At 40.4% G+C, this 24510-nt stretch overlaps 1 protein-coding gene across 1 annotated transcript in view; it reads left to right on the top strand.

The window, feature by feature from the left end:
* The window catches only part of LOC110500557 (1-phosphatidylinositol 4,5-bisphosphate phosphodiesterase zeta-1), a 56798-nt gene that overhangs the window by 19002 nt on the left and 13286 nt on the right, over positions 1–24510 (top strand). The window contains exons 5-7 of the mRNA XM_036960132.1: positions 9474–9633; positions 10264–10380; positions 10983–11155. Coding sequence (XP_036816027.1) covers positions 9474–9633; positions 10264–10380; positions 10983–11155 — 450 coding nt within the window. The remainder of the gene's footprint in view (positions 1–9473; positions 9634–10263; positions 10381–10982; positions 11156–24510) is intronic.

Consider the following 24510-nt stretch of genomic DNA (forward strand, 5'->3'; position numbering starts at 1 on the left):
GAATAAAGGGGAAAAGGCCCTTCCTGAATATAGGATGAGACATTCGTACCAATTGACTAGAGAACCAGTTTGGATTTAAGTATAACTTTTGTATGACTGATGCCTTTAGTGAGAGGTCTAATGCTTTAATATTTAATAATTTCTGCCCACCGAATTCATATTCGTTATATAAATAGGCCCTTTTAATTTTATCTGGTTTGCCGTTCCAAATTAATTTTAATATTTTTTGTTCATATAATTTAAAAAGCAGGTCACTGGGTGTAGGCAAAACCATAAGCAAATAGGTAAACTGTGATATAACTAAGGAGTTAATCAGGGTGATTTTTCCACAAATAGACAGGTATTTTCCTTTCCATGGTAGCAAGATCTTATCTATTGTTGCTAACTTTCTATAAAAATGTATTGGAGTGAGATCATTTCTTTCCTTTGGGATTTGCATACCGAGTATGTCCACATCTCCATCAGACCATTTAATTGGTAAACTACATGGTAATGTAAAATGTGCATTTTTTTAGTGATCCAACAGGTAATATGGTACATTTATCATAATTTGGTTATAATCCAGAGAGGATAGCAAAAGTATCTAGATCCTCTATGAGGCCGCGGAGAGACTCCAATTGTGGTTTTAAAAGAAAACATGAATCATCAGTGTACAATGACACCTTAGTTTTTAGGCCACGGATTTCTAATCCCTTAATATTATTGTTTGATCTAATCTTTGCAGCTAACATTTAGATGGCAATAATAAACAGATATGCCGATAGTGGACAACCTTGTTTTACTCCTCTTGACAGTTTAAAACCTTCTGAGATGTAGCCATTATTAACTATTTTACACCTAGGGTTACCATACATAACCTTAACCCATTTTATAAGAGATTCCCTAAAATTGAAATATTCTAGGCAATTTATATATAAACTCCAGTCGTACTTTATCAAAAGCTTTTCAAAATCAGCTATGAAAACCAGGCCTGGTGTCCCCGATATTTCATAGTGTTCTATTGTTTCCAGTACTTGTTTTATATTATCTCCAATGTATCGTCCATGTAAAAAACCTGTCTGATTAGGATGAATAATATCTGACAATACTTTTTAAATTCTATGTGCCAAGCATTTTGCTAGGATTTTTGCATCACAACACTGAAGTGTAAGAGGTCTTCAATTTTTTAAATGGACTGTATTTTTATATATACACCACTTGGGTCCTGTTTCAGTAATAATGATATCAGACCTTCTTGTTGCGTGTCTGATAATCTACCATTTATATAGGAGTGGTTAAAACAAGCCGACAATGGTCCTTTGAGTATACCAAAAAAAGTTTTGTATACTTCCACTGGTATGCCATCCAGCCCTGGAGTTTTCCCATCCTTAAAGGCCTCAATTGCCTCAAGCAGTTCATCCTCTGTAATTTGGCCTTCACATGAGTCTTTCTGTACAGATATTAATTTTACATTATTATTAGGAAAAAAATCCATACAATTAGTTTCAGTTAGTGGAGATGGAGGAGTCTGAAATGAAAACATATTCTTAAAGTACTTTACTTCCTCCTTCAAAATATCATCCGGTGAATCATGCGTGACTCCATCATTTGCAACAAGTTTTAATACATTTTGTTTGGTAGCATTTCTATATTGAAGATTGAAAAAGAATTTGGTGCATTTTTCCCCATATTCCATCCAGTTCGTTTTATTATTATAATATATTACACTGGATCTTTCTTGAATAAGTTCCTCCATTTCTTTTAGTTTTCCCTCTAACTTATTCTGTGCCTCTATAGTACTGTTTTTATTGCTATCTAACTGTGCTGTTAGTCCTTCAATTTCCTTTGTTAACATGGACTCATTTGATCTAAATTGCTTTTGTTTTATAGATGAGTACTGAATTGCATGGCCTCTAAAGGCACATTTAAAAGTGTCCCACACAGTAAGGGGATCTGAAGTACCTATGTTATGTCTGAAAAAGTCAGTTATAATTTCTTCTGTCCTAGTTCTAAACAATTTATCATCTACTAGGCTTTGATTAAATTTCCAATATCCTCGCCCATGTGGAAAATCTGTAAGAGTAATATATATGCCAATTATGTGATGATCCGACCGCATTCTGTCCCCTATCAACACTTTTTAAACTTTTGGTGCCAGAGAGAATGGTATAAGAAAGTAGTCAAGGCGACTAGTCTCCCATGTATATCTCACTAGGTCAGGGTATTTAAGTCTCCATATATCCACTAATTCCAATATATCCATGACATTCATGATTTCCTTAAATGCCCAAGTTTGTAGTGTGAGGCCATTACAATTGTAACTGGCTATAATTATTTCACCACTTACCACTTACCATAATGAGACACAACTTTCAATTATATTTATCAAAATATATGTTTGTAAACATACCATTAAAAAGTAACATGATGATGGAGTGTCTATATAGCTGTACCATGATCTTTGCCTTTCTACTAAGTAAACCTCCAATTGGTCCCTACTATTCCACCCGCTAAAAGCCCTCCTCATCCTGAGTTGGTTTGTCATCCCAATGCCCGGCAGACCACTCTCGACCCCCTGTATCCCATAACCCATAACCGACTGGGATCCATCCTTTGGAAAGAGCACACAGTGCCATTTACCGAATTGAAGTAGATGAACTGCCAAATGCATTTCCATCGCCCTCACCTCGATTTGTATTATATATAGCTGTGGATCATACTCTATTGTCCCTAACATATTTTACTTCTTCGCAACAGTTGTGGGATACACACATACACCCACACACACTCAACCTATACCCCTAGACAACCATAAGCTCACTTACTCAACAATTGCACCACCCCAGAGCCCAACTCAAGACAGGTCTTGAATTACAAATGTACTCGCAGTTGCAGCTGCACGAGAAGGCCTGCAAGACCGCACAAAAAATTAGGCAAAAATCAAGAGATTTTATTTACCATTGTCACATCCTAGATGATAGAGGTCAAATGTACATCTCTACCCTGAAACCCCCACAATACAGTCACCCGTATTGACCATATTCCCAAGCATCTCCATGCAGTCCAACTTTTATTCTGTGCCACTAGGGTCACAATAATATACCCCCTCTCTGAATGTCAGAGTGTGACCCCCTCCCCATAGTAAGAGTAATAATAATAGTAATAGTAATACTAATACTAATAGTAATAATAACAGTATTAATAATAGTAATAGTAATAATAATAGTAATACTAATAGTAATAGTAATAATAATACTAATAGTAATAATAATAGTAATAATAACAGTAATACTAATAGTAATAATAATAGTAATAGTAATAGTAATAATACTAATAGTAATAATACTAGTAATAGTAATAGTAATACTAATAATAATAGTAATACTAATAGTAATAGTAATAGTAATAATATACTAATAGTAATAATAACAGTAATACTAATAGTAATAATAACAGTAATAATAACAGTAATACTAATAGTAATAATACTAATACTAATAGTAATTTAGTGGGTGCTTATTTTTGTCCTGTTCCACACATGTATACATGTTTTTTCACCCTCGGAGAGTGTGGGGTCACGGCCGACTTCCCCTGAGACCATATTATATTATCTTATTAACAGCGCCTTCAGTATGTATTCACACCCCTTGACTTTTTCCACATTTTGTCACGTTACAGCCATATTCTAAAACGTATTAAATTAATTTAAAAAATCCTCAGCAATCTACACACAATACCCCATAATGACAAAGTAAAAACATGTTTTTTTATACATTTTATTAAATGTATAAAAAAAATAAAAAAAACAGAAATGCCTTATTTACATAAGTATTCAGACCCTTTACTATGAGACTCGAAATTGAGCTCAGGTGCATCCTGTTTCCATTGATCATCCTTGAGATGTTTCTTCAACTTGATTCGAGTCCACCTGTGGTAAAGGAAATTGATTGGACATGATTTGGAAAGGCACAAACCTGTCTATATACGGTCCCACAGTTGACAGTGCATTTCAGAGTAAAAACCAAGCCATGAGGTCAAAGGAAATGTCCGTAGAGCTCAGAGACAGGATTGTGTTGAGGCACTGATCTGGGGAAGGTTACCAAAAATTATGGGAGAACCTGGAGAACCTTCCAGAAGAACAACCATCTCTGCAGCACTCCACCAATCAGGCTTTTATGGTAGAGTTTCCACACGGAAGCCACTCCTCAGTAAAAGGCATTTGACAGCCCGCTTGGAGTTTTCCAAAAGGCAGTTAAAGACTCTCAGACCATGTGAAACTAGATTCTCTGGTCTGATGAAACCAAGATTGAACTCTTTGGCCTAAATGCCAAGCGTCATGTCTGGAGGAAGCCTGGCACCATCCCTACGGTGAAGCATGGTGGTGGCAGCATCATGCTGTGGGGATATTTTTCAGTGGCAGGGACTGGGAGACTAGTCAGGATCGAGGCAAAGATGAACGGAGCAAAGTACAGAGAGATCCTTGACGATAACCTGCTCCAGAGCGCGCAGGACCTCAGACTGGGGCGGTTCAACTTCCAACAGGACAACGACCCTAAGCACACAACCAAGACAATACAGGAGTGGCTTCTGAATGTCCTTGAGTGGCCCAGCCAGAGCCCGGACTTGATCTAACATCTCTGGAGAGACCTGAAAATATCTGTGCAGCGACGCTCCCCATCCAACCTGACAGAGCTTGAGAGGATCTGCAGAGAAGAATGCGAGAAACTCCCCAAATACACGTGTTTCAAGCTTGTAGCGTCATACCCAAAAAATACTTGAGCCTGTAATCTCTGCCAAACGGGCTTCAACAAAGTACTGAGTACAGGGTCTGAATACTTATGTAAACATTTCTAAAAACCTGTTTTAGCTTTGTCATGATGGGGTATTGTGATGTCATTATGGGGTATTGTGTGTAGATTAATGAGGGGGTAAAAACTGTTTAATATATCTTTGAATAAGGCTGTAAAATAACAAAATGTGGAAAAAGTAAAATTATTTTCAAATGCACTGTCATGTTACCCAGACGTTAGAGAGCAGAATGTTTGAGGAAGGTATCAAATTATTATTATCTTTTAAAAATGTTACCCCTTTTTCTCCCCAAATTTGTGGTATCCAATTGTTTAGTAGCTACGATCTTGTCTCATCGCTACAACTCCCGTATGGGCTCGGGAGAGACGAAGATTGAAAGTCACGCGTCCTCCGATACACAACCCAAACAAGCCGCACTGCTTCTTAACACAGCGCCATCCAACCCGGAAGCCAGCCGCACCAATGTGTCAGAGGAAACACGCACCAATGTGTCAGAGGAAACACTGTGCACCTGGCAACCTTGGTTAGCGCACACTGCGCCCGGCCCGCCACAGGAGTCGCTGGTGCGCAATGAGACAAGGATTTCCCTACCGGCCAAACCCTCCCTAACCCGGACGATGCTAGGCCAATTGTGCATCGCCCCACAGACCTCCCGGTCGCGTCCGGTTTCGACAGAGCGTGAACCCAGAGTCTCTGGTGGCACAGCTGGCGCTGCAGTACAGCACCCTTAACCACTGCGCCACCCGGAAGGCCCTAGGTATCAAAATCTAAGTGAAAGGCATGGGAGGCTATTTACTGGTGGAGAAGATGGCGTTCGAAAAATACCAAACCACCGTTTCTGAACTCTCAGCACATTGCTGCTCATCCAGTGAAACCAGAGATCTGGGATATTGACTTTGATTTTAAAATATATAAGTGATTTAACATCCGGAGCTGTTGGTTCCCATTCTACCATGTGTGTTGTTGACTGACTGTGTGGGGATATGAACTCAATGATTTATACATAATATTTGACCCTCCACTAGAAACACATCTCTACCTGCCCCCCACACCCTCCACCCCAGAAACACAGCTCTACCTGCCCCTCCCACTAGAAACACATCTCTACCTGCCCCCCCCACACGCTCCCACTAGAAACACATCTCTACCTGCCCCCCCCCACACCCTCCCACTAGAAACACATCTCTACCCCCCCCCCCCCCCCCCCCCCACACACACACACACACACAGTAAAACGGAACACATCGTGTTTGGGGGAGGCATCTTTCCGTAGAGGGGTAATAATAGTTTTGTATGCCAAATGGTTCAGACGCTACATACGACATTGTGAGAAGACAGGATAGTGTTGAGGCACAGATCTGGGGAAGGTTATGTTGGGGATGTCTCATTGTCAAAAAAACAGATATCTCTAGCAAACTCATTTTTATGGGGATATATTCTCAACATGCAGCAATTTCAAATATTTTACTGGGTTACAATTCAGTCAATTTAAATAAATTCATTAGGCCCTAATACATGGATGTCACATGACTGGGAATACAGATATGCATCTGTTGGTAACAGATATCTTTAAAAAAAAGTAGGGGTGTGGTTCAGAGAACCAATCAGTATCTGGTGTGACCACCATTTGCCTCATGCAGCGCGACACATCTCCTTTGCATAGAGTTGATCAGGCTGTTGATTGTGGCCTGTGGAATGTTGTCTCCTCTTCAATGACTGTGCGAAGTTCTATTTTTTTTTTGTTTGAGGTGGCTTGTGGTGGAGAATGTAATATAAAATTATCTGGTAACAGCGTTGGTGGACATTCCTGCAGTCGGCATGCCGATTGCACCTCCCCTTCAAAACTTGAGACGTCTATGTCATTGTGTTGTGTGACAAAACTGCACTTTTTAGAGTGGCCTTTTTACGGTCCTGTGTAATGATCATGCTGTTTAATCAGCTTCTTGATATGCCACACCTGTCAGGTGGATGGATTATCTTGACAAAGGAGAAATGCTCACTAACAGGGATGTGTAGAAATGTGTAATTTTTTCTTCTTCTCAAAATAAGCTTTTGTGCGTATGGAACATTTCTGGGATCTTCTCTTCCAACTCATGAAACATGGGACCAACACTTTACATGTTGCGTATATAATTATTTTTGTTCAGAATAGTTTTCCAGCGAGCCAAGCGGACAAATTGACTCTAGAGGGTCGAGGAAAGTGATTCTGCCTTCGAGGGCTTCACCTTTACCTGATGATTTTGAGTTATGTATCATCATGATGAGACCTTTAGTTTTGTTCGGGGCTGACGAAGAAGCAGCCAGCACATACAAATGGTTCCGCATTCGCTGTGCGTCCTGATGGAGCCAACGTGTTTCTCGGGGCACTGCTGTATCAATATGGTTTCTTGCTAGAATATCAAGACAGCTGGAACGTTTGGTAAGGCAATTTAGTCCTTTCAAATTCCAAGAGAGAACAGCTAGCGTTGCAAAATTGTTTTTCAAAAAAAGGAATGTTATATTAATGATGTCATTGTTATTATTAGCCAGCAGCGTACTACCCTGTATCCCACTGCTGGCTTGCTTCTGATGCTAAGCAGGGTTGGTCCTGGTTAGTCCCTGGATGGGAGACCAGATGCTGCTGGAAGTGGTGTTGGAGGGCCAATAGGAGGCACCCTTTTCTCTGGTCTAAAAAAAAATATCCCAATGCCCCAGGGCAGTGATTGGGGACTTTGCCCTGTGTAGGATGCCGTCTTTCAGATTGAGTGTTAAACGGGTGTCCTGACTTTCTGTGATCACTAAAGATCCCATGGCACTATTGTAAGAGTAGGGGTGTTAACCCTGTTGTCCTGACTAAATTCCCAATCTGACCATGGTCACCTAAATCATCTTCAGCTTACAATTGGCTCATTCATCCCTCCTCTCCCCTGTAACTATTACAAAGATTATTGCTATAAATGAGAATGTGTTCTCAGTCAACTTACCTGGTAAAAAACATTTTGTGTTGATAAACCCATGAATTAAACTAAAAGCAGGACCCACAGGAAAACCATCGGTCCTTTCCCACCCAGAAACCCCTCCCAGTAAACCATCACCCTCAGCCCCCCCTCTCCGGTTCCCCCCTCCCTAACCCCCAGCCCTCTCTTTCCGGTTCCCCCCTCCCTAACCCCCAGCCCTCCATCTCTGGTTCCCCCCTCCCTAACCCCCAGCCCTCCATCTCTGGTTCCCCCCTCCCTAACCCCAGCCCTCCCACTCCGGCTCCCCCCTCCCTAACCCCCAGCCCTCCCTTTCCGGTTCCCCCCTCCCTAACCCCCAGCCCTCCCTCTTTGGTTCCCCCCTCCCTAACCCCCCCCCCCCCCAAAAAAAGAAAAAATAATAATAAAAATACGAATAAAAATAATAAGGAGCCATTTTCAGACCTTCATAGTTTAGTTAGTAGACTTGATGTTATGGTGGGTCAGGAAGAAAACAGAATGTTAACAGTCAAATAGACACCTGTAGCTGCAGCAGCACCTAGCTCTTAATCTATTGGCCGAATTCTTTATCAGAAACATGGTTTATATGTTCCCACAGGTTTGTTTATTTTATTTCACCTTTATAGGCCATAGAGGCTAAATAATTACAATTTAGAAATTAAACACTGGAGTGATAGACGTGCAGAAGATGAATGTGCAAGTTGAGATAGTGGGGTGCAAAGGAGCAAAAAATAAATAACAATATGGGGATGAGGTAGTTGGGTGGGCTATTTACAGATGGGCTGTGTACAGATGCAATGATCGGTTAGCTGCTCTGACAGCTGATGCTTAAAGTTAGTGAGGGAGATATAAGACTCCAGCTTCAGGTGAATTGTGGATGGCCAGGTTATGCCATCTGCTGAAGTGAAATAGACCTGCTTGTTCTTTCTTGTCATACAATGAATGTCCCACACCTTAACATGGTGTTTACTATTTACAATCGGTAGAAAACAAGTCCATTAATTGATGGTCGGCAAAAGAAAGCCACGATAAGGCTACGCATGCCACGGGAACATTTTCTTTGTGAAACGTTTTTCTTGACTGTCTCTTTCCCGCCTAGACAGATCAGATATGTGGATTATGTCTCTGGGTTGACAGGAGCTGAAATATAAAATCCTGATTAAGAACAAAAAGCTCAGTCCTCAGAGTGAGTCAGAGACAGAGGACAGGAGGGAGAGAGACTCAGAGGACAGGAGAGGGAGAGACTCAGAGGACAGGAGAGAGAGAGACTCAGAGGACAGGAGAGAGAGAGACTCAGAGGACAGGAGAGAGAGAGACTCAGAAGACAGGAGGGAGAGAGACTCAGAGGGGGAAGACAGTGAGGAAGAGGATGACGATGATGATGAGGAAGAGGAGCCTAATCTCAAAACAAAGCATCATTCCAAATTGAAACGGAAGAAAGTAAGTCAGGGTTCTTAATGAGGTATGATATCAGGTATTATACACTGGTATATTAGATTAGAGGACACGGAGAAACTGTACCTGTACATCTCCCTATAAACACTAGCACTAAAGCAGGGTCAGTGAGGTTGTTCTGTCCCTAACCTTAATCCTAACCCTAGAGTTTAATTTCCACTCGCCAGCTCAACCCTAACCCTAGTCACAACCTTAATGTGTTTATTGTTCTCCCTCTCGCAATTTGTCTCTCTCTCTCTCTCTCTCGCAATCTCTCTCTCTCTCTCTCTCGCAAAGAGGAAGAAGGCAGCAGTAGTTGCTGAGTCTCTATCTAACCTGGTGGTCTACACCAAGTCAGTGAAGTTCCACAGCTTCAGCCATGCCAGAGAACACCAGCAGTACTATGAGAATACCTCTCTGGGGGAGAAAAAGGCACACAAGCTGGTCAAGACCTCAGGTTTTGTACCTTGGAAGACTTACCAAATTAGTGTTTCAAACTGCACATGAGGGGGGGGGGGGCACATTTGCAAGTATCTAGCAATGTATCAAGTGTTGAACACAGGCAGCAGTAAAAACAGGAGTTTGAGTGTCTCATATTCATACTGTGAAAAGGGAAAAAAAGACAGTTGAGAATTGGAATGAAACGAGTCCATTGAGATTTGAATGAAAAGAGACTGTTGAGATTCGAATTCAAAGCACAATCAGTAAACAGGTCATTGTGCTACGGAGATAGAGTGGAGGGGAATGACGCAGTGACAGATGAGTTGTGATGGATTTCACTCAACAGCCATTATCAGCCTCTTGCTATAATGGCTCCTTGAAGTGGCATTTTTTTTAAAGCACAAAGTCTATGTATAATGCTGCAAGGACACCCTGTCCCTGAACGAGTAATACCAATTTAATCAGGATAAGCATTTGTACGATGGACTGCTATATGAACTAAAATGTTACTTCTAGTAACTTCTAGTCATGTGATGCTAATGAAGTTACCATGTACTTTCCTAGTCTCCTCGTGTCATTTTAGTTCATATAGCAGTCCATCGTATCCAGAGAAATGTACAAAAAACCACATGTTCTCATCTCTCAGCTCCAGATTTCATCCAGCACAACATGGTGTTCATCACCAGGATCTACCCAGCAGCCTCTAGAACCCTGTCCTCCAACTACAACCCTCAGGGGTTCTGGAATGTGGGCTCACAGATGGGTAGGTGGACAGAAAAAGTTTTGAATGAGCTCCACATTCACACCAAAACTTCCTGGAATGTAAATTTGAACGTGATGGTCTTTGGACCCCCTTGGTGCGATCATTCTTTCTTGCCGTGTTTAAATGTGAAAGCATTGAGTCAATACGATATTCAATTCATTCATTATGAAAAATAAACTTGACGTTACATTTGAAAATAGTCACAAAAAAAACCTTTGCGAAAATAAAATGTATTTATGTCACACAGACATTCACTTTGTATTCCTTTCATGACGACTTTGTTTCTTTGGTAAGACTGAGATTGATGACAACATCATTTTAATTGCTTGAAGGCAGAAGGAGATGAATCACCTTTGTCATTCTATTTGACATGAAAACAAAACACAACTTTTCAATAAACAAATCAAACTATATTCAAAGACCCCTGGCTATGCTTGGTAATGTTGAACTGTAAGGAAATACATTGAATGTTTAGATTTGTGTCTTGTAGTCCAATCCCGGTCTAATCTAGGATGACGGAGGGCTGGAGAATGTAATCTGTCTGGTCTTGTCTGTGCCCGTGTGGCAATGCTGACATTGTGTCATCTGCACTCTCTTTACAGTGGCTCTGAACTTCCAGTCGTTGGGCCTGCCCATGGACCTGAACAACGGGCGTTTCCAGGACAACGGTGGCTGTGGTTACGTCCTCAAACCCCTCTTCCTCAGAACCAATCAATGGGGCTTTAATCCAAACAGTTACCGTCACAACCTGAAGCCAGCACACCTACTGCTGAAGGTACTAGAACTGTGTGATGCAAGGATGTGTGTGTGTGAGTTGGGAGGGGTGGAATGTGGGGGGAGGGGAGGAATGTGGGGGGAGGGGAGGGAGTGTGGTGTGGGAGGGGGTGTCCATCCTATCTGGAACATTTATATCTACCTTTACCTCTAACTTACTGCTTCTCAACCTCTAATTTACTGCTTCTCTACCTCTAACTTACTGCTTCTCTAACTTACTGCTTCTCAACCTCTAATTTACTGCTTCTCTACCTCTAACTTACTGCTTCTCTACTTACTGCTTCTCTAACTTACTGCGTCTCTACCTCTAACTTACTGCTTCTCTACCTCTAACTTACTGCGTCTCTACCTCTAACTTACTGCGTCTCTACCTCTAATTTACTGCGTCTCTACCTCTAATTTACTGCGTCTCTACCTCTAATTTACTGCGTCTCTACCTCTAACCTACTGCGTCTCTACCTCTAACTTACTGCGTCTCTACCTCTAACTTACTGCTTCTCTACCTCTAACCTACTGCGTCTCTACCTCTAACTTACTGCCTCTCTACCTCTAACCCACTGCCTCTCTACCTCTAACCTACTGCGTCTCTACCTCTAACTTACTGCTTCTCTACCTCTAACTTACTGCGTCTCAACCTCTAACTTACTGCCTCTCTACTTCTAACTTACTGCTTCGCTACTTACTGCGTCTCTACCTCTAACCTACTGCATCTTTACCTCCAACCTACTGCGTCTCTACCCCTAACTTACTGCGTCTCTACCTCTAACCTACTGCGTCTCTACCTCTATAACTTTTTGGGGTTACGTTACCACATCCACTTCCACAGCATCATAGATAGACTAAAAAACACATTATCTCTGGGAAGTCAAAGACCAGTTTCAGTTTGTGGCCTCCCGGTCTACATTAGCAGACTCAAGGAGAAGACTCTACAGACTCCAATTAAACGCTGTCCTTTGCAGATAGTCTGGGTAGCCATTTGATTACCTGTTCAGGAGTCTTATGGCTTGGGGATAAAAACTGTTGAGAAGCCTTTTTGTCCTAGACTTGGCACTCCGGTACCGCTTGCCATGCGGTAGTAGAGAGAACAGTCTATGACTGGGGTGGCTGGGGTCTTTGACAATTTTTAGGGCCTTCCTCTGACACAGTCTGGTGTAGAGGTCCTGGATGGCCGGCAGCTTTGCCCCAGTGATGTACTGAGCCGTATGCACTACCCTCTGAAGTGCCTTGCGGTCGGAGGCCGAGCGATTGCTGTACCAGGCAGTGATGCTCTCGATGGTGCAGCTGTAGAACCTTTTGAGAATCTGAGGACCCATGCCAAATCTTTTTAGTTTCCTGAGGGGGAATAGGCTTTGTCGTGCCATCTTCACGACTGTCTTGGTGTGTTTGGACCGTTCTAGTTTGTTGGTGATGTGGACACCAAGGAACTTGAAGCTCTCAACCTGCTCCACTACAGCCCCGTCGATGAGAATGGGGGGTGTCGTGTCTTTACTATCATTAACTGAAGACTTATAGTTTTAATCAAAGATTCTCTGTAATTAGTATTACGCGATTAGACTGATTAATCATGTAACTGTAATTAACTAGGAAGTCAGGGGACCAAGGAAAATATTCAGATTACAAAGTTATAATTTCCTAAAATAACTTTTCAGATATTTTAACTGATCAATTAGTCTTCAAATGAATGAATTATTTACTTTACCTCACGTTAGTCTCATTCCAAACGTCGTAAATTGTTGGTTATCTGCACGAACCCAGTCTTCACTATGAGTCATCCATACATCAATTGTCTTAAATCATTTATTTATTACTAACTAAGTAATTCACAGAAATGCATAAACAAACAAACAAGGTAAATGTGGTTACATGAAATGAGAATGTGCCCTAGTGGGCTGAACCGGCATGGCGGCTTGTTTGACAAAAGGGGAAGTGGGGGTCGACTAAGAAGTCACTACAAAGTGATAATTATAACAATTGAAATGTTAATTTGCACATGAACGCTCACTCATTCGGGAACAATTGCAATCAATATATATATTTACGCTCAGTGTGTCGTCTTGATCGCTGGTGAAAAGTTAATTTATTTTGTATAATTGTCCGACTCTCTCCCTCTCTCTCTCTGTTGTGGTTATAGTGGGTAGTTCAGAGTGACATTCATTCGTTTCGTTATAGAGTGGATGTTTCGGCGGTTGTCATTTTTCGCGTTCAATGATACTGAATTCCTAGCTGCAGACTAGTAATTATAATCAAAGTCTTGTTCTTATTCTGTCGGTATCGATAGTCTAAGAGTTTAACCACGTGGAATGGTTAAAAGATTCAGCAATGATCTACAACCTTTGTCCTCCTAATGGAGAAAAACTCTGGCCATCTCGTAATTGAGGTAAGCTCGGTCTGCTGATCGAAAACCCGAGTGGGGGATTTATTCGGAAGGGCCGAAAAAGGGCTGTCCCAGGAGGCCTGACCCTAACTGGGCTCAGGGGCGGTCCCAGGAGGCCTGACCCTAACTGGGCTCAGGGCGGTCCTCTGATTTAGTTCAAATCAAAAGGGAATTGTGTTTTTCTTCATTAACCTGTCTACGATACTGGTTCCCAATTGGGAATCAACCCTCCCACGTTCAGCTGAAACGGTGGCGCATGGAACGCAAAAATATTCTTAAAAATATTTAACCTCCACACATTAACAAGTCCAATAGCTCAAATGAAAGATAAACAACAATGTTCATTGTTCACCAAAGTATGATAAATGTACCATATTACCTGTTGGATCACTAAAAAAATGCACATTTTACATTACCATGTAGTTTACCAATTAAATGGTCTGATGGAGATGTAGAAATACTCGGTATACAAATCCCAAAGGAAAGAAATGATCTCACTCCAATACATTTTTATAGAAAGTTAGCAACAATAGATAAGATCTTGCTACCATGGAAAGGAAAAGACCTGTCTATTTGTGGAAATATCACCCTGATTAACCTTTTAGTCATATCACAGTTTACCCTGATTAACTCTTTAGTCATATCACAGTTTACCCTGATTAACTCTTTAGTCATATCACAGTTTACCCTGATTAACTCTTTAGTCATATCACAGTTTACCCTGATTAACTCTTTAGTCATATCACAGTTTACCCTGATTAACTCTTTAGTCATATCACAGTTTACCCTGATTAACTCTTTAGTCATATCACAGTTTACCCTGATTAACTCTTTAGTCATATCACAGTTTACCCTGATTAACTCCTTAGTTATATCACAGTTTACCCTGATTAACTCCTTAGTTATATCACAGTTTACCTATTTGCTTATGGTTTTGCCTACACCTGCTTTTTAAATTATATGAACAAAAAATATTAAAATTTATTTGGAACGGCAAACCAGATAAAATTAATAGGGCCTATTTATATAACGAATATGAATTCGGTGGGCAGAAATGATTAAATATTAACCTGTCTACGATACTGGTTCCCAATTGGGGATCAACCCTCCCACGTTCAGCTGAAACGGTGGCGCATGGAACGCAAAAATACTCTTAAAAATATTTAACCTCCACACATTAACAAGTCCAATAGCTCAAATGAAAGATAAACACCTTGTTCATCTAGCCAGCAAGTCAGATTTCTAAAATGTTTTACGGCGAAAACATAGCACATATATATGTAAAACCACCACCAGACACAGCTCATTTCAATAGCCAAAACATGCAATCAACAAACGCAGGATTAAAAAATAAATCGCTCACTAACCTTTTGAAAATCTTCATCAGATGACAGTAATATGACATGTTACACAGTACATATTTTTTTTTTTCAATAATATGCCATTTATATCCATAAATGTCCATTTACAGTGAGTTCACGTTCAGAAATTACTCAAAAATGCCCGCAGGAAATCTATGTAGCGCGGCAAGATAACGTAAATAGACATCATAATGTCTAGACATCATAATGTCTTTGACTAAATATACATGTTCTACATATAGTTAGAAAGATACACTGCTTCTTTATGCAACCGCTGTGTTAGATTTATTTTTAACGTTACAGAAATCGCACACTATTCCATATGCTGAGACAGCGCTCAGTTCCAAGCTACATTTCCACGTAATGTTGGAGTCAACAGAAACACAGATTTAAGCATAAATATTCCCTTACCTTCGATGGTCTTCGTTCAGAATGTTCTGGAAGGCTTCATACTTACCCAATACATCGTTTGGTTTCAAGTCTTGCGTCTTTGTATTAGCTACTGCTAATAACATCAGCTGAAATGCACCCAAAACGTCCTCTGGTCCGGAAAAGTTGCGCATCAAAACTTCAAAATTACATATTATATGTCGACTAAACAGGTCAAACTAAGTGCAGAAGCAAGCTGTTTTAGACAAGATGTTTTAGACACGCAAAACAAACTTCAATTCAATCGGCCATCGTCTGCTCTTCTCTTGAGTGCTGGAACAAAGGAATGGCTGGGACCAATTTGCGCCCATACGCACAGCCTATTCTCTCGTGGCACGCACTAATTTCACTCCCATAGGGTCAATTCTCGCGGATTTGAACGATTCAAAGCTCTAATGAAAGAGGACATCTAGCGGAAGAGATAGAAAGTGTCCCCAGAATCATAACTGGTTGGGAAGGGTGGGGGCCATGACGTCAAAGTTGCTCCAACTTTCATGGCCACAAAAACTAGTTTGGAAGAATGCCTGCCCTGTGAGTTCTGCTATACTTACAGACATAATTCCAACGGTTTTAGAATCTTTAGAGTGTTTTCTATCCAATAATAATTTTTATTTGCATATATTAGCAATTTTTGACAGATTTTTTTTCCAGTTTACTAGGGGTACCCAATCTCTCCAAAGGGGGCGTATGTCTGTAAACAGTCCACAATCATATTACACAATTATACAAACGGTATCATACTCACTCATTCATCTTATACAACAATTAGATGTAAACCTCATATCTGAGACTATTATATAAACAGCATTATGGTAATGTGGCCACACCGTCTCCCATGAGCTTCCCCAAGTTGTGACAAACGGACCAGTTCGTAGCTGGATTCTTCACCGATCTTTTATACTTTCTCCAGAACATGACATTTGTTTGTACCTCAAGTTCTGTGAGGTGGAAGGATTTCCTTTGTCCTCTATGAAAATGTACTCTCTCTATACTGTGTGTCCATGAGGAGATCCTCAGGAATTTACGACGTCTCTCTGACCTCAGCAGCCTAGTTGAAGGAGGAAAGGGGGAGGCAGGGAGAGGGGGATGGGGCTTGCTATACCCAAAGAGGCTAACGTCATGACAGGGGCGTGCTCGGTCCTCCTTTTCCTGTAGTCCACAATCATCTCCTTAGTCTTGGTTATGTTGAGGGAGAGGTTGCTGTCCTGGCACCAAACGACCATGTCTCTGACCTCCTCCCTATATGCTGTCACGTCGTTGTCGGTGATCAGGCCTACCACTGTTGTGTTGTCTGCAAACTTAACGATGGTGTTGGAGTCGTGTCTGGCCAAGTAGTCGTGGGTGAACAGGGAGTACAGGAGGGGACTAAGCACGCACACCTATGGGGACCCCATGTTGAGGATCAGCATGGCAGATGTGTTGTTACCTACCTTCACTTCCTGGGGGCGGCCCGTCAGGAAGTCCAGGATCAAGTTGCAGAAGGAGATGTTTAGTCCCAGGATCCTTAGTTTAGTGATGAGCTTTGAGGGCAATATGGTGTTGAATGCTGAGCTGTAGTCAATGAATAGCATTCTCACATAGGTGTTCCTTTTGTCCAGGTGGGAAAGGGCAGTGTGGATTGCGTCATCTGTGGATCTGTTTGGGCGGTATGCAAATTGAAGTGGGTCTATGGTTTCTGAGATAATGGTGTTGATGTGAGCCATGACCAGCCTTTCAAAGCACTTCATGGCTACGGACGTGAGTGCTACGGGTCTGTAGTCATTTAGGCAAGTTGCCTTTGTGTTCTTGGGCACAGGGACTATGGTGGTCTACTTGAAATATGTTGGTATTAGAGACTCAATCAGGGACATGTTGAAAATATCAGTGAAGACACCTGCCAGTTGGTCAGCACATGCCCGGAGCACACGTCTGGGTAATCCGTCTGGCCCCGCAGCCTTGTGTATGTTGACCTGTTTAAAGGTCTTACTCACGTCTGTTACGGAGAGCGTAATCACACAGTCCTCCAGAACAGCTGATGCTCTCATGCATGCCTCAGTGTTGCTTGCCTCGAAGCGAGCATAGAAGTAATTTAGCTCGTCTGGTAGGCTCGTGTCACTGGGCAGCTCACAGCTGTGCTTCCCTTTGTAGTCTGTAATAGTTTGCAAGCCCTGCCACATAAGACGAGCATCAGAGCCGGTGTAGTATGATTCAATCTTTGCCCTGTATTGATGCTTTGCCTGTTTGATGGTTCGTCGCAGGGCATAGCAGGATTTCTTATAAGCTACCTTGAAAGCGGCAGCTCTACCCTTTAGCTCAGTGAGGATGTTGCCTGTAATCCATGGCTTCTGGTTGGGGTATGTACGTACAGTCACTGTGGGGACGACGTCCTCAATGCACTTATTGATTGGCTGTCAGCCAATAAGCATTCGGGGCTCAAACCACCCAGTTTATAACAGACAATATACCACGGGTATGACGTAGAATTACCTGTTTACTGTTGTAATTACGTTGTTAACCAGTTTATAATAGAAATAAGGCACCTCTGGGGGTTTGTGGTTTAAGGCAAATTAACCACAGCTAAGGACTGTAAATCCAGGCACTCTGCATTGCGTTGTGAATAAGAACAGCCCTTTAACCGTGGTATATTAGCCATACGCCATACCCCCTCGGGCCTTATTGCTTCAGTAGACTAAACTAGACTCCCCCTGCGCATGAAAAATACATGTATTCTCTTATCAGAGAGAAAACAAAAAAAACACCTTTATGTATCAACATCCTGTGCTTCAGGTCTGGTACTCCACTCCAGGGAAAAGCCTCCTAGAAAGCCCTAGCAGAGCTTTCAAGTCCAGTGGAATCAGATTTATAAATAGAATAATGTTCACTTATAAATAGGTATGCTGCTGTATTGAAAAATTCAACTAGAAGAGGTAGGAAAATAACGCTGCTTCCTTTTCAACTCTATGGACCTATTTGGTATTCTGTTTTACCAATCTATTTGGTATACTGTTTTACCAATCTATTTGGTATTCTGTTTTACCAATCTATTTGGTATTCTCTTTTACCAATCTATTTGGTATACTGTTTTACCAATCTATTTGGTATGCTGTTTTACCAATCTATTTGGTATACTGTTTTACCAACCTATTTGGTATACTGTTTTACCAATCTATTTGGTATACTGTTTTACCAATCTATTTGGTATTCTGTTTTACCAATCTATTTGGTATACTGTTTTACCAATCTATTTGGTATTCTGTTTTACCAATCTATTTGGTATACTGTTTTACCAATCTATTTGGTATACTGTTTTACCAATCTATTTGGTATGCTGTTTTACCAATCTATTTGGTATACTGTTTTACCAATCTATTTGGTATACTGTTTTACCAATCTATTTGGTATTCTGTTTTACCAATCTATTTGGTATTCTGTTTTACCAATCTATTTGGTATTCTGTTTTACCAATCTATTTGGTATTCTGTTTTACCAATCTATTTGGTATTCTGTTTTACCAATCTATTTGGTATTCTGTTTTACCAATCTATTTGGTATTCTGTTTTACCAATCTATTTGGTATTCTGTTTTACCAATCTATTTGGTATACTGTTTTACCAATCTATTTGGTATACTGTTTTACCAATCTATTTGGTATACTGTTTTACCAATCTATTTGGTATACTGTTTTACCAATCTATTTGGTATTCTGTTTTACCAATCTATTTGGTATACTGTTTTACCAATCTATTTGGTATGCTGTTTTACCAATCTATTTGGTATACTGTTTTACCAATCTATTTGGTATTCTGTTTCACCAATCTATTTGGTATTCTGTTTCACCAATCTTTTTGGTATTCTCTTTTACCAATCTATTTGGTATTCTGTTTTACCAATCTATTTGGTATTCTGTTTTACAAATCTATTTGGTATACTGTTTTACCAATCTATTTGGTATGCTGTTTTACCAATCTATTTGGTATACTGTTTTACCAATCTATTTGGTATTCTGTTTTACCAATCTATTTGGTATTCTGTTTTACCAATCTATTTAGTATACTGTTTTACCAATCTATTTGGTATACTGTTTTACCAATCTATTTGGTATTCTGTTTTACCAATCTATTTGGTATTGTTTTACCAATCTATTTGGTATACTGTTTTACCAATCTATTTGGTATACTGTTTTACCAATCTATTTGGTATTCTGTTTTACCAATCTATTTGGTATTCTGTTTTACCAATCTATTTGGTATACTGTTTTACCAATCTATTTGGTATTCTATTTTACCAATCTATTTGGTATACTGTTTTACCAATCTATTTGGTATTCTGTTTTACCAATCTATTTGGTATACTGTTTTACCAATCTATTTGGTATTCTGTTTTACCAATCTATTTGGTATACTGTTTTACCAATCTATTTGGTATTCTGTTTTACCAATCTATTTGGTATACTGTTTTACCAATCTATTTGGTATTCTGTTTTACCAATCTATTTGGTATACTGTTTTACCAATCTATTTGGTATTCTGTTTTACCAATCTATTTGGTATACTGTTTTACCAATCTATTTGGTATTCTGTTTTACCAATCTATTTGGTATACTGTTTTACCAATCTATTTGGTATACTGTTTTACCAATCTATTTGGTATACTGTTTTACCAATCTATTTGGTATACTGTTTTACCAATCTATTTGGTATACTGTTTTACCAATCTATTTGGTATACTGTTTTACCAATCTATTTGGTATACTGTTTTACCAATCTATTTGGTATTCTCTTTTACCAATCTATTTGGTATTCTGTTTTACCAATCTATTTGGTATTCTGTTTTACCAATCTATTTGGTATACTGTTTTACCAATCTATTTGGTATTCTCTTTTACCAATCTATTTGGTATTCTGTTTTACCAATCTATTTGGTATTCTGTTTTACCAATCTATTTGGTATACTGTTTTACCAATCTATTTGGTATTCTGTTTTACCAATCTATTTGGTATTCTGTTTTACCAATCTATTTGGTATTCTGTTTTACCAATCTATTTGGTATTCTGTTTTACCAATCTATTTGGTATTCTCTTTTACCAATCTATTTGGTATTCTCTTTTACCAATCTATTTGGTATTCTGTTTTACCAATCTATTTGGTATTCTGTTTTACCAATCTATTTGGTATACTGTTTTACCAATCTATTTGGTATTCTGTTTTACCAATCTATTTGGTATACTGTTTTACCAATCTATTTGGTATACTGTTTTACCAATCTATTTGGTATTCTGTTTTACCAATATATTTGGTATACTGTTTTACCAATCTATTTGGTATACTGTTTTACCAATCTATTTGGTATTCTGTTTTACCAATCTATTTGGTATTCTCTTTTACCAATCTATTTGGTATTCTGCTTTACCAATCTATTTGGTATTCTGTTTTACCAATCTATTTGGTATTCTGTTTTACCAATCTATTTGGTATACTGTTTTACCAATATATTTGGTATTCTCTTTTACCAATCTATTTGGTATTCTGTTTTACCAATCTATTTGGTATTCTGTTTTACCAATCTATTTGGTATACTGTTTTACCAATCTATTTGGTATACTGTTTTACCAATCTATTTGGTATTCTGTTTTACCAATCTATTTGGTATACTGTTTTACCAATCTATTTGGTATACTGTTTTACCAATCTATTTGGTATTCTGTTTTACCAATCTATTTGGTATACTGTTTTACCAATCTATTTGGTATACTGTTTTACCAATCTATTTGGTATTCTGTTTTACCAATATATTTGGTATACTGTTTTACCAATCTATTTGGTATACTGTTTTACCAATCTATTTGGTATTCTGTTTTACCAATCTATTTGGTATTCTCTTTTACCAATCTATTTGGTATTCTGTTTTACCAATCTATTTGGTATTCTGTTTTACCAATCTATTTGGTATTCTGTTTTACCAATCTATTTGGTATTCTGTTTTACCAATCTATTTGGTATACTGTTTTACCAATCTATTTGGTATACTGTTTTACCAATCTATTTGGTATTCTGTTTTACCAATCTATTTGGTATTCTGTTTTACCAATCTATTTGGTATTCTGTTTTACCAATCTATTTGGTATTCTGTTTTACCAATCTATTTGGTATACTGTTTTACCAATCGATTTGGTATTCTGTTTTACCAATCTATTTGGTATTATCTTTTACCAATCTATTTGGTATTCTGTTTTACCAATCTATTTGGTATACTGTTTTACCAATCTATTTGGTATACTGTTTTACCAACCTATTTGGTATTCTCTTTTACCAATCTATTTGGTATTCTGTTTTACCAATCTATTTGGCATACTGTTTTACCAATCTATTTGGTATACTGTTTTACCAATCTATTTGGTATACTGTTTTACCAATCTATTTGGTATTCTCTTTTACCAATCTATTTGGTATTCTCTTTTACCAATCTATTTGGTATTCTGTTTTACCAATCTATTTGGTATTCTGTTTTACCAATCTATTTGGTATTCTGTTTTACCAATCTATTTGGTATTCTGTTTTACCAATCTATTTGGTATTCTCTTTTACCAATCTATTTGGTATTCTCTTTTACCAATCTATTTGGTATTCTGTTTTACCAATCTATTTGGTATTCTGTTTTACCAATCTATTTGGTATTCTGTTTTACCAATCTATTTGGTATTCTGTTTTACCAATCTATTTGGCATACTGTTTTACCAATCTATTTGGTATTCTGTTTTACCAATCTATTTCCTAACAATCGGTTTCCTTGAGCAGAAGAATGGACTTCACTGACCCTGAATCTGAGTGAGATTTGGGATTGTGTGTAACTACCATAACCCCCCAGAAACCCCATAGTCATGTATAGTTCCCCCTTACCCTAACCCTAACCCTAACCCCTTACCCTAAATCAATGAGTCACGGATCAGTCCATCACACAGTGATTTAACTGATGTTCAGTCCGACACATGTAACACTAGCCTGGTAATCACCGGGCTGATGATCAAACCTCACAATACCTATAGCACCACTATGAGGCAGTTGGGGGGGGGGGGGGGGGGTCATTGACTTCCTGTTTCCTGAGTGAGGCGGATCCACCGGTGCCAGGCAGGCATATCCAGATAACTGCATGCAGGTTTGTCTTTGATCAGGGTTGGGCATAGGGACGAGAGAAGAGGAGAGAGTGGACTACAGATAAGCCTGCCAGACTGGTGTAATTACACTTCTACTTCCCTCCTCCCTTCCTCCCTCCTTCCCTCGCTCACTCGGTTCTCTCCCCCATGCCCACTCGTAGTGCTGATGAATCCCTGGCACCAGGCCCCGAGGCAGGCATAAGAACACACGCCCCATCGGATTGGAACATGTACATCCTCATTGAAAAGCAATGAGAAAAAAATTGAATTTGGAATTCAGTGTCTGTCTACCACCTGTCTGTCTGTCTGTCTGTCTACCACCTGTCTGTCTGTCTGTCTACCACCTTTCTGTCTTTCTGTCTGTCTGTCTGTCTACCACCTGTCTGTCTTTCTGTCTGTCTGCCTGTCTACCACCTGTCTGTCTTTCTGTCTGTCTGTCTGTCTACCACCTGTCTGTCTGCCTGTCTACCACCTGTCTGTCTGTCTGTCTACCACCTGTCCGTCTGTCTGTCTGTCTGTGTCTACCACCTGTCTGTCTGTCTGTCTACCACCTGTCTGTCTGTCTGTCTACTACCTGTCTGTCTGTCTACCACCTGTCTGTCTACCACCTGTCTGTCTGTCTCTGTCTACCACCTGTCTGTCTGTCTCTGTCTACCACCTGTCTGTCTGTCTGTCTGTCTGTCTGTCTACCACCTGTCTGTCTGTCTGTCTACCACCTGTCTGTCTGTCTGTGTCTACCACCTGTCTGTCTGTCTGTCTACCACCTGTCTGTCTGTCTGTCTACCACCTGTCTGTCTGTCTGTCTGTCTGTCTGTCTACCACCTGTCTGTCTACCACCTGTCTGTCTGTCTCTGTCTACCACCTGTCTGTCTGTCTACCACCTGTCTGTCTACCACCTGTCTGTCTGTCTCTGTCTACCACCTGTCTGTCTGTCTACCACCTGTCTGTCTGTCTGTCTACCACCTGTCTGTCTGTCTCTGTCTACCACCTGTCTGTCTACCACCTGTCTGTCTGTCTACCACATGTCTGTCTGTCTACCACCTGTCTGTCTGTCTGTCTCTGTCTACCACCTGTCTGTCTGTCTGTCTGTCTACCACCCGTCTGTCTGTCTGTCTGTCTGTCTGTCTGTCTGTCTGTCTGTCTGTCTGTCTGTCTACCACCTGTCTGTCTGTCTGTCTCTTTCTACCACCTGTCTGTCTGTCTACCACATGTCTGTCTGTCTGTCTACCACATGTCTGTCTGTCTGTCTACCACCTGTCTGTCTGTCTGTCTCTGTCTACCACCTGTCTGTCTGTCTGTCTACCACCCGTCTGTCTGTCTGTCTGTCTGTCTGTCTGTCTGTCTGTCTGTCTGTCTGTCTACCACCCATCTGTCTACCACCTGTCTGTCTGTCTGTCTGTCTCTTTCTACCACCTGTCTGTCTCTGTCTGTCTACCACATGTCTGTCTGTCTACCACATGTCTCTCTGTCTGTCTACCACATGTCTGTCTGTCTGTCTACCACCTGTCTGTCTGTCTACCACCTGTCTGTCTGTCTGTCTGTCTGTCTACTACCTGTCTGTCTGTCTACCACCTGTCTGTCTACCACCTGTCTGTCTGTCTCTGTCTACCACCTGTCTGTCTGTCTCTGTCTACCACCTGTCTGTCTGTCTGTCTGTCTGTCTGTCTACCACCTGTCTGTCTGTCTGTCTACCACCTGTCTGTCTGTCTGTGTCTACCACCTGTCTGTCTGTCTGTCTACCACCTGTCTGTCTGTCTGTCTACCACCTGTCTGTCTGTCTGTCTGTCTGTCTGTCTACCACCTGTCTGTCTACCACCTGTCTGTCTGTCTCTGTCTACCACCTGTCTGTCTGTCTACCACCTGTCTGTCTACCACCTGTCTGTCTGTCTCTGTCTACCACCTGTCTGTCTGTCTACCACCTGTCTGTCTGTCTGTCTACCACCTGTCTGTCTGTCTCTGTCTACCACCTGTCTGTCTACCACCTGTCTGTCTGTCTACCACATGTCTGTCTGTCTACCACCTGTCTGTCTGTCTGTCTCTGTCTACCACCTGTCTGTCTGTC

Source organism: Oncorhynchus mykiss, chromosome 2, assembly GCF_013265735.2.
Source record: "Oncorhynchus mykiss isolate Arlee chromosome 2, USDA_OmykA_1.1, whole genome shotgun sequence".
In the NCBI taxonomy this organism is placed as follows: Eukaryota; Metazoa; Chordata; class Actinopteri; order Salmoniformes; family Salmonidae; genus Oncorhynchus; species Oncorhynchus mykiss.